Source organism: Condylura cristata, unplaced genomic scaffold (assembly GCF_000260355.1).
Source record: "Condylura cristata isolate star-nosed mole 26May11 unplaced genomic scaffold, ConCri1.0 scaffold00017, whole genome shotgun sequence".
Classification (NCBI taxonomy): domain Eukaryota; kingdom Metazoa; phylum Chordata; class Mammalia; order Eulipotyphla; family Talpidae; genus Condylura; species Condylura cristata.
In genome coordinates, this window is record NW_004567118.1 from 16712967 (window position 1) to 16724331 (window position 11365).

The 11365-nt window shown below is 57.6% G+C and overlaps 1 protein-coding gene across 1 annotated transcript; it reads left to right on the forward strand.

Annotated features, from left to right (window-relative positions):
- Window positions 1–224: 224 nt before the first annotated feature.
- On the forward strand, window positions 225–8941 carry GAS2L2 (growth arrest-specific 2 like 2). Its single transcript, XM_004684475.2, has 6 exons — window positions 225–2274; window positions 3699–3940; window positions 4663–4770; window positions 5818–5914; window positions 6481–6733; window positions 7251–8941. The coding sequence occupies exons 1-6, from the start codon at window positions 1887–1889 to the stop codon at window positions 8782–8784; spliced, it is 2622 nt and encodes an 873-aa protein (XP_004684532.1). The 5' UTR covers window positions 225–1886; the 3' UTR covers window positions 8785–8941.
- The last annotated feature ends 2424 nt before the right edge of the window (window positions 8942–11365 follow it).

Consider the following 11365-nt stretch of genomic DNA (forward strand, 5'->3'; position numbering starts at 1 on the left):
AGGCCTTGCTTTGGGCCAATCCCTTTTGGGTGGACTTTTGCCCACAAGGAGATGGGTAACTTCGGGTGTTTGATTTAGAAGTTATATTCTTTGTGTTCCATATTGTATATTTACTGTATTAAAGTCCCTTTTCATTAAAGTGTTATATGTTTTGTCTTGATGCAGTGGATGGCAGAACCCACTTAGAGCAGGCAGGTTTGGGGCTTCAGGGGTGCCCCTCTCTCCCTGTCCTGTAACAGAAATATCAGTGTGTGGCTTCGAGACTAGGTAATAAAAGACCCTGTGGCCTCTGCTTCCTCTTGCTTTGGGGAGCCAGCTGCCATGTCAGGAGGGCAGCCCTGATTCACCCCTGGGGAGAGGGCCGCCTAGTGAGAAACTGAGGCCTCCTTGCAACTTTTGTTACTTCCTCATCCACCTAGTCTTGATGCCCTTAGAATGTAAGAAGGAAAATTACCTTCAGGAAGCTTTTTTTTTTAAATCCCAGCATGATCTGGGGTCCCATGACCTCTTGGCCTCATGCCCTTCCTCTCTGCTATTCCTGGACAGGCCAAGCACGCTCCTGCCTGGAGCTTTTGCACTGGCTGACCCCACTGACTGGGTGCTCTTCCCCGAATGGCTGCAAGATTCACTTTCTTGCATCTGTCAGGTCTCCACTCAAACATCAACATATGAGCGAGGCCTTCCCTGACCACCTTCTATAAAATCCACACACAACCCTGTCTCCTTAGTTGTTTGTTTCCCCTTGTATTTGCCACCATTTGACTTACTACAGGTTTGTTTGCATCTATAAGGTCAGGGACCTCATTTTTGCTAAGCCTTAGGCCTATCATAGTGCTGGCACCCAGTGGGGACTCAAGAAATGTGTACTGAATGAACAATGGCTGTGGCCATGTGGGCTGCGGTACTAGGAGTGACAATGGATCTAGGAGAGGGGTGTGGTTGTGTAGGGAGAAGGTTCTCTAGAGAAAATGGGGTGCGTGCTGCAGAGACAGGGCTGCTGTGAGAATGGCTGGCACCTGGGCCCCACCCAGTCCCCAGCAAGTGTGTCCTGACAGTGTGGTACCTTCCACACACATCACTCCTGTTCCTTACAACCTCTGCGAGAAGCAGATTATCCCCATTTTACAGCTGAGGAAGCTTAAGCCACAGTGAGGCGAGGTAGGTAGGATATAAAGGTCACAGTGGGATTTAGCGAAGGGTCAAGGCTACGCAACTTCAAACTCCATCCATCTCTGCCGATTTCATCCCCAGCCTACAGAGCTCACTAAACACCAGGGGGCTCACACCCTGGCCCTGCTTTTGTCCCCCACTTCCCAGAAACCCCCACCTGAGTGAACGTGAGAGAAGGCAGCCCCAACCTCTCCTTCCTGCTCCGCTGGCTCCGGGCAGCTCTGTAGGGTGTGTAGTCCTAGCCGCCAGGAAGGGTTAACAAGGAGTGTTTGTAGCAGCGCTGTCTCCAAGGAGCAGAGGAAAGCAGAGTGGAGAGGAGTAGACAGCTACAGCCACGCCAGGATCCTCAGGCTGGTGGGGGTGGGAGGCTGCTGGCTTGACTGGTCAGCCCTTGGGGGGCAGAGGAAGGTCCTCACCCCCATCTGTCCTGGGAGGTGGCAGGCTGAGCAGACCAGCCAGCTGGAGAGTGAGGTTGCCATAGGAAAGTTCTGGAGAGTGAGGTTGCAAGTAGGAAAGTTCTGGCCTGGCCTGAATAATGTGGGGGTTGGGTGCTGGGCCTGGCCCAGTGAAAGCAGCTGGAGCAGGCTGCAAGTAGCAGAACCAGAAGTCCTGGGCTCTCGGATGGTAGACTTGGGGGATCCCCGAATCAGGGAGAAGCAGCCAAGACCAAGCAAGTGACAGGAGTGCCCACCTCCTCCCCCACTGAGGGCTGAGCCATGTCCCAGCCCAGGGGCCACGGGAGGAGGAGGCCTGGGCCCCTAGGACCCCCAGTGCGCAGCATCCGGCCCTTTAAGTCCAGTGAGCAGTACCTGGAAGCCATGAAGGAGGACCTGGCCGAGTGGCTGCGGGATCTCTACGGGCTGGACATCAATGCAGCCAACTTTCTGCAGGTGCTGGAGACGGGCCTGGTCCTGTGCCAGCACGCCAATGCCATCACCGAGGCCGCCCTTGCCTTCCTGGCGGAGGCGCCTATCCAAGCCCAAAGGATTCTCATGCCCCGGGCTGGGGTTCCCTGCAATGGGACCGCCCAGCCAGGCACCTTCCAGGCCCGGGACAATGTCTCCAACTTCATCCAGTGGTGTCGCAAGGAGATGGGCATCCAAGGTAACTGTCCGGGACCCCCCTCCCCAGATCCTGACCTTGCCCGACACACAGGTCCTCCCTGAGGCACAGACTACAGCTCGGGTGGAGAGGCGGCCTACTTCCAGCTTTGCTGTGGGTCCACGCATCCCACTTCATGCCTGCGCCCCCCCACTTCATGCCTGACCCCCCATCTCAGAGTACATGCTCACTGTCTCGATTGAATGATTCATTCAGTCATTTGACAATCTACCGAATACCTGTCTCCTTTGTGAGGAGATAAATAAAATACAGTCCCAGGCGCAAGAATCTCTAAGTGGAGATGTATATGGTGGGAAGTCAAAGGAGAAAACTGTTACCTTAATGGTGGAAGTGGGGTTCAAGGAAGCTGCACAGTGAAGGAGATCTGAGTTTTAGGGACAAAGAAGTTTTGGGACAAGAAAGGAAGGGAGTCCTAGGTATGATAGCTGGGTCGAAGGCGAGGAACAGGCACTGTGTCTGGATGACAGAGAAGTTGGGGTAGGGAAGGGCCTCAGGTGGGGACAGGACTGAGGAGGAGTGTGGACATGAAGGAGGGGCCATCTTGCTGGAACTTGTGAGGCTGGGCAGGGGCACCCTATCACGACCCCTCATCTCGGCCTTGTACCCCAATGGGATGAGGTGGGTGTCATGCCATCCTCTAGGCCAAAGGCAGAGGGGCTGAGACGCTGGGAGGGATCTGGTGGGGGTGAGGCAGTGAGGAGCAGGACTGGAGTTGATAAACGGATGGGTTTTATCAGGTCCTGATCCAGCAGCAGACTTTGTAAATACATAAGGACTATCCTCACACCAAGGCCACAAATTCACTCTATTCCCATTTCCCATCTAGACCGGCTACATGACTGGACCAGGTCACTCAGCTGGGGGCGAGGAGGGCTGGGTTCCAACACTGAGGCCTCCAGAGCTGACCCAGGGCAGTGGGGCTCCAGAACTGACCCAGGGCAGGGGGCTCCGGAGCTGACCCAGGTCTGCTGGCTGCCTGTTGATTCTGAGGTGCCTGCAGGTTGTTAGAGCTGAGAAGCCAGGCGGAAATGGAATTGTTCCTTGCTCCAGACCCATCCTGGCAGACAGAGTTGGAGAAGGGGAAGGCGCAGTAACCCTTCTGTCCCCGTGGCCCTCAGCCAGCTGCAAGGTTCCCCTGCCTGACCGAGTCACCTCCCCCAGCCCAGCGCCCCGTTAGATGAGCCTCCCAGTCTGCATAGGGGGGGGGGTGCTGAGCAATTCTGCCAGACCCCACGTCGAGACTGGCTTCACTCCGAGATCCCGAGACCCAGACCACCCCCATATCTGCCACCGGGTGTCAGGGATGCCCCCCACCCCCACCCGATCCCCACTTTCCCGCTGGCTCGGGGAGGTCAGCAGCTGAGCTGACTCTGCTCCCCACCACTCCTCCCTCCCGCACTTGCCAGAGGTGCTGATGTTCGAGACCGAGGACTTGGTGCTGCGCAAGAACGTGAAGAACGTGGTGCTGTGTTTGCTGGAGCTGGGCCGCCGGGCCTGGCGCTTCGGCGTGAAGGCGCCCACCCTGGTGCACCTGGAGGAGGAGATCGACGAGGAGCTGCGGCGCGAGCTGGCGCTGCCGGCGCCCGACCCGCCACCGCCCGCGCCTCCGGCGCGCCGGGCCTGCCACTTCCGCAACCTGGACCAGACGGTGAGGAACGCGGCTCAAGCCCCTCCTCGGGCCCGCCGTGCGGCTTCCAGGCCGCCTCTTTAGCTCCAATCTGCACAGGGGCCCCAGCGCAGGCGGGCAGTTGCAGCAGGGCCCTTGGTGACTTTGCACTCACAGATCCCACGCCCGCACCTCGCTCGATTCCCTGCTCCCTTCAGTCTCCGATGCTTGGCGGCTGTGAGGCTTGGGGCTAGTTAGTGAACCCTTCGTTGCCTCGGTTCCCTTATCTGTTCCCTTATCTGCGTGCAGGGCTCCTAAGGGGGCCCCCACCCCCAGGCTGTGCTAGTGAAGCCCGCCCAAGCCAAGTGCTCAGAACAGCGTCTGACCCGGGAAGGCGCTTCACAGGCGGCAGCTGTTACTGTGATTAAATTTCCCCCACGGAGAACTCCAGCTGCTCCCTTAGCATCCCTTCGACATGGCGGGATAGGGCGCCAACAGAAACCCGTCAGGCTCCACAGACCACACCTCCTTCCCCACTAAATTCCACCGCCATCAGCTGGGCCCAGGGTGGGGCGGGTAGGCGCTCAAGGCCCTGTTCTCCGGGATCCTAAATGTCTTTTCTGCTCTTTCAGCCTCACAGAAGCTTCTTAGGCTCTAGGGGCAGACAGGCCCCCCTTTGGGCTTGGCCCAGCACGGGGGTGGGGAGACTGGGTGCCTGGGCAGAGGGGTGCTGAGCCCATTCATTCCTTGCCCACTGCCCACAGGTTCAGAGCCTCATGAGTCACTGCACATGCCCGGTTCAGTTCTCCATGGTCAAGGTTGCTGAGGGCAAGTACCGCGTTGGGAACTCCAACAGCCTCATCTTCATCCGGGTGAGTCCCCGGACAGGGCTGGAGGGGCCCCAGGACAGGCTGACAGTTCCCCTCCGTGGGCCCTGCCAAATGTTGGGAGCAAGGACAGGCAGTCGCCACTCACCCCCACTTTTCAGGTCTTGGGGCTTGCTTTCTCTCCCTTGGAAAATTCCAAGATAAGATTCCCTGAGAAGCTGGCAAGCCTGTCTCCTCCTCCTGTTAGGGCCGCTGAACCACCATCCTCTATCTGCCTCCACCTCAGCCTAATCCGGAGAGTGCCCGTAGGCAGAAGTAGGGTGTGAAGGGTGCTCTTATTTTCCCATCACCTCCATTCCACCCACAGCACAGGCTTGGGCAGAGCAAGGAGCCTGAGATCCCAAGTTAGTGTTCAGCACATGGTCCATCCACACAAACCCCGCAGTCCACCTCTTGAAGGCCTGACTGGCTCCCTTCTGCAGAATGAGCACTAGCAAGGTCTAAAACGCCCCCACCCCACCCTTGGCCCCGCATCACCAGAAGCAGTCCGTACCCAGCAGCTCAGGGGCATAGCCGAACCCTTTACTTGTATACATACCACTCCCGGGGGGCAGAGACAGCTCCCTGGCCCTCACCCAGACCCTAAGCCAAAGCCTGCAACGTAGCTATGAGTAAGGCACTGTGGCCCATTTCTCAGCTGAAGAAATGGAAGCCCTATGAGACTCCGCGGGTGCCCTAGAGTGGAGTGTGGCTGAGACCCCCATGGGTTCTTTGGCAAGACAGAGCAAAGCCAGGGCCCCATTTCTGATGCCAGCATGTGCAGGCGCAAACCCTTTGGCGGTGAAGAGAGAGAAGCATGGTTTGGTGTCCACCTGCACGGGCTGGTGAACTTTCTGTTTGTCAGCCTGGCCTCCACCCTTGACAACTCATGTTATCTGATGCCAGTAACGGAGGAGACGTAGGATGCAAAAATGCCAACTCCCAACTACACGTGAGCAGACATGGATGGGAGTTTGCACTGGAAGCCTGTGTTCTGGTCCTGAAGAGGGGACACCTTCACCCTACCCTCAGTCCCACCCTTGCCCCCTGCAGATGCTCCGGAATCACGTGATGGTGCGTGTCGGGGGCGGCTGGGACACTCTTGGCCATTATTTGGATAAACACGACCCTTGCCGCTGCACGTCCCTCTGTGAGTCCCCTGGGCACTCCTTTCCTGGGCTCTGGGTCGGGCAGCTACAAGCAGAGGTGCAAGGGGTGTGCAGGGATGAAGGAAAATACCAGAGAAAGTACAGTTGTGCCCTCAGCTCTGAGAAAACTAGGCCACCATGGTGCTATACCAGTTATAGCTACTAGGTGGCGCCAAACACAAGAGAATCAGCATTATCTGTGACTCTTGGCAATCAGGTCTGGCTCTAGCCACAGGGGTAGCTTCAAGCATGGTCACCTGGAGGGGTCTTATGTCTTCTGATCATCTCCACCAGTACCTTGAGCCACCCCAAAAAGCATGTTATCAAAGTAAAATGTGTGGACTTGCAATACTAATACAGCTAGAAACAAGCACCTTAGCAGAGCCCTCTGACCAGATTTCACCCCTAACCGACTCCTATGAGGAAATTCTGGCTCTCTCACGGTAGGCCCCCCTCTCTCTAACAGGGGATGTGTGGTGTGGAGCAGCTGGGGAGGGGAGCTGTGGGCCCCATCCGCAGGAACTTAATCCTCTCCTCCTCTCCTCTCTCTGGGGCTCTGTGTTGGTAGCACACAAGACGGGCAGCTTCCTGAAGCCCCCCGCCCCACCGGTGCAGCATGAAGTACGGGTGCAGGACGGGCCCTCGCAGCCCCAGCCTACAATGACCATCAGCCGGGCCCAAAGCCCGCTGCCCCCTGTGGACTGGAAGACATATACCTCTTCAGGCCGAAAGCTGAGGCCCCCTACACCCTCCTCCCCAAGACCCTCCAGAGAATGGGGAGCAGGGGCAGGGGGCCCCCAAAAGACAGCACCATTCCTGAGGTACAGGGGAGGGTCAGGGCGGGGCCTTGCTTGCTCACATTCTCAGAGGCCACTCCACCCCAAATGAGGGGTGTAGGTCTCTCATCAAGGCCCCCACTGCAGTATGAACCAAAGTTCGGAGCCCCAAAAGCACCCCTCCTTCTGCAATCTCCTGACTCCTTCATATGCCCTCCCATTTCACATATGAGGAGGCTGAGGCCCAAGGTCCTCCTGCCATTTCATGGTAGAGCAAAAGCACAAACTAAGACCCCACCCCCACCCAAGGCGGGTGACCTCGAAGCAGGATCTCAAGTAAGCGAGGACCAGGCTTACTCCCAGCTGCTGAGCAGGGCACAACCGAGAATAAGATTAAGCATCTGCCACGAGGAACTCTGGGCAGGCACGCAGGGACAGAGCACATGTTTCATTCAGCATGGAGTCTGGCCCCTGGGTGTTCTAGCTGGGGAAAGGCCATCCCTTCTCAGAGTCAGGCCTCTGGACTAGATGACACACACAGCCTTATGCTTTTCCCTTTCAGGTGCCAGGAGAAATCTTTCATTCCGTCTCGGAGGCAGCTGTCAGCTGGGGGTAGCCCGTCCAGCCCTCAGTCCTCTCCCACCCATAGGGCCCAAGAGCCATGGTGTACTTCCTTGAGGGAGAGAGAGGACAGACATTCTCCTGACCTTGCCCTAGGCAGGCGTTCCATATCTGCAGTTCAAGAGAAGACAGAAAGTTGGGGAACCCATGCCAGGACCCTCATCCCTCAGAGACTCATTGCCAAAGGGACACTAGCAAGAGGACCGTCTCCACTGCCTCGTCCCTGCAGCCCAGTCAAACCTGTGAACCTCAGGCCACCCCCCTGGGGTGAGGCCCAGAGTGCCTCCGCCCAGCTCAGTGAGCCGACATCTGTCCGGGCTCCATCTCCAGTTAAAGGACCCACCAAGATTCCTGTCCGGCCACCACTATCCCGCCCCCCAACTCCAGGAAGAAACTTTGAAGGGACTGGGAATGGGGGTCCTAAGACAGAATCAGGGAGTGGTCCCACCCCATTAAAGACCACCTCTGGGGACATGTCTGAGTTCAGACATGGGATCTGCATTGTACGGGGAGGGCAAGGGGAGCAGAAGCCAGACAGCCGAGTGACAGGAGAGTCTGAGCAGTCCCAGGGTCTGGGCGCTCAGGAGCAGGAGGGGAAATGCCCTCCCTTGTCCCTGGGCAGGACCAAGGAGCAAGCCATCTACCACAGCCTCGAGGAGGAGCTCTTGGCCAACATGAAGCTGCTACAGGTGGGGGGTACCCGCCCCCAGAGCACAGGGACTGGGGTCATCCCTCGAAGTGGAGTTTATGTGCCCAGTCTGGGTGGGCGGTGGCCTGAGCCAGGGGGTCCTTATGACAAAGTCATCCAAGAATTGGCTCGGGGCCCCCCACCCCTCCTTAAAGTGGACATAGGAGCCTGGAAGGCTGCCCCTACAAGCTCCCCCAAGCTGGCTGTTACTACAGGCCTGGGTAGCCCGCAAGGGAAGCCAGGAAGCAGTGAGAGTGAGCCAAGCAGGAAGGTGCGCCTGGATGCCAAGGGATCCAGCAAGAGGACACCACCCCCAGGAGGGCAGAACTGCTCAGCCCCTCCTGTGTCTGCTGACCCAGATAACCCCACACCTCCACCCTCAGACCCCAGTTCCAGCAAAGCCAAGGCATGTCCAAGCAAGGGCAAGAGAACACTCCGGAGGCCACAGAGAGTTCCCTCCATCTATAAGTTGAAGTTGAGACCCAGGATTCGGCCCAGGAGAGACCACAGGCCTGAGAAGCGGCCTTCGCGGATCCCCAAGCCGCTGGCCTACCTCCACCTGGGTTCAGCCAAGGTGCCCCCCAGGCGCAGGCTCGTGAGAGCAGTGCTGGGTGGCAAGGGAGGGCAGGCAGCGGCGATGGACGGAGCCTCACCAGCGCAGGACGGAAGAAAAGAGAGGAAAGAGCCAGCCACCTCACTGGAGAGCACCCCTGGGCCTTCGGAGGGCCTGGGGCCTCAGCAGCTTGACCAAGCCCCCCTCCCTCCAGAGGAGGAATCCTGGGTCTGAGGAAGGCTCTTCGCCACCAGGCTGTGACTGTTGGGGTGGCAGAAAAATTTGCCTATGTAGCTACTGGACTCCCAGCTGCAGGAGCAGGAGGGATGACCCCTCCCTCAACGCAGAGCCTTGGTCAGGAGGGGGTCAAAGGCAAACATGGACTCAGTCTGCGCAGCTGAGCACAGAACAAATCACCAAATCACCAGCCCTAACACCAACTCCAGGAGCTGTGAAACCACCCTTATCCTGTTGTCCTCCTCCAGAACAGCTCCCCAAACTCTTGGCCCCAGGCCACATCCACCATTTCCACAACTCTGAGAAGTCATTAAAGATATGTGGGTCTGTCTTTGACCTCCATCTTCTTGAGTCCCTCACTTTAGGACTGTGCTGGTTCAGGAAGGTGTAGCTTCAGACATCTTCCCACAGCAGAGAAAGGGACAAAGAGAAAGGGGCTAGGGGTGAAAAAGGCTTCTCTCCATAGGCTCAGCAAACATTGCCAGACAGGCCGCCTCTCTGAGAAGTGCTCCGTGCATCAGCACCATGGACAGGGAGTCGACCCTCCAACACAGGTTCCGGCAGGCACTGCTCTGGGGGCTGGATGCTGAGATCATGCAGCTGAGGGGGACAGTTGAGAGTATTCTTAACAGATCTCTGTGAGCGAAGATATAAACAAGGGGGAAAGAAGACACAGAAGCAGGAAGAGGCACTGAGACCAGTTAGGAGTTTTCCAGAGTAAGAGTTCTGAGTCCCCTCTGGGTATTCTGATCACTTGGAGGCAGGTGGGGAGCTGAGTTCTGGATGCCCTGGGCTTGAGACACAGGGTGAATTCCTTGCCTTTACTTTCCTTTACATCCAGCCCTTTAGAGGACCCCTTCCCTCCTACTGTCAAAAATGGAGCCAATACCTTGGTACAGAAAGGAGGGAAAACACTCCCTGATTTTTAATCTGACTCCAATCACAGCGCAACGGGCATCACACATACTTCCAGACCCTGTGGTGGGAAACCCGGTGGGGGGAGGGTGGGGGCAAGGGGAAGGACAGAGACTCAGAATGGGGGTGAAAGGAATCCAAATCAAAGACCTGGGGTGAAGTGGAGGGGGGTAAGGGGGCCAGCCAGGCAGTACATTCCAATGGCTCCCACAGGGGCAGCCAGAGGCCCGGGGCCCCCAACTCCACCTCAAGTGCCTCAGAACTGGGGGTGACGGTGATGGGGCAAGTTAGATGCTGCCATCTCTCCCCCTGTCTCCCTGGTGAACCAGGGGGACTGGCCCTCTTCCTTACCCTCCCAGCCACTTCAAGGTGTGGGGGAGGGGAGCCACTTCCTCTGTTTCAGAGGGAGGCTCAGAGAGGGCAGGTCACTTGTCCAGAGCCAAGCAGCACAGCAGGGACTAGACCCCAGGAGTACCTGACAGGTGACCACCCAGGCCCCAGCAGTCCTGCAGGGCTGTGCTAACCCCGCTGGGTGGCGGGGAGTCAGCTGGGAGGCAGAAGAGAGAGCTGTGAATCTCTCACACTGGATCTGGATGATAAATCCCCTACCCATCATCCCTCGCCCAGGCCCCCTCCATCGCCAATGGGCTACTTAATTTCCTAGTCTGGGTTGTTCTGCCCTTCTTCCAACAAGGGACCCTTTCATCCTCCCACAGACCAGGGCTGAGCCTCAGCCTCAAGGAGAATGTGGCCAGAGGAAGCATACCATCTCTCCCTCTCCAGGTCCCCCAGTAATCCCTTAGGCCACTCCTAGTAGCTTCATTATTTTTGTTATTTCAAATCGGTACAAAACTGACAGTGATCAGCTCCGATGACGAGAGGTAGAAACCCGGCCAGGCGGCCAGAGAAAATGGAGTGGAGTGAATTAGGGCACGGGCCAACTGGTGTCGGGATGAGGGGGTGTCGGATCCTGGGGGCCTCCATCTAGAGGTGGGGTGCGGGAGTGTCTCCTCCAAGCACAAGGGTCCTCAAAATGATTTTTCTGGCTCTGCCCCTCCCCAGATTAATCAGGATAATCTGAGACTCAAGGCAGATAGCAACTGGGGCAGTCAGATTGGGGTGGGGTGGGGAGACAGATCCTCCCCCTGGGCACCACCCTCCCCCCCACCAGACCCCAAACCCAACATCCCCCAATCTGACAGACCACCCAATACAGGAGGGAATAGAGGACTGGAACCTGTCACCATGGAAATAAATCTATCTTTTGGGGAGGTTCCCTCTCCACACTGTCAAAAAAAAAAAAAGTTTTAATCCAGGGGATGATCTGGCTTTGGGGCTGGGTAGGGGTTTTGGGGCACCCGGCAGGGACAGACAATCGAGTTAAGGCTGGAAGGTAGGTTGTTGTGTCTCTGGGGTCTGCTGGGAGGGGAGGTCTCCCTGAAAGGGGGGAGAGCTCAGTCTTCTCCCCCTGGCTGATCTGGGACCTCAACCCTCAGACCCCGGCTGTGGTCCTTGGGGCACCCGCACCTCTCTGCCCCGTGCCAGTTATGCTGACGGTCAGAAGGCTGGCCTCACAAAGAAGCTGCCAGGATCTGCAACAGGGGGTTGGGTGGAATGAGAGCCCTGTGAACGGAGCTGGAGGTGGAGGGGGTGGGCGCAGGGG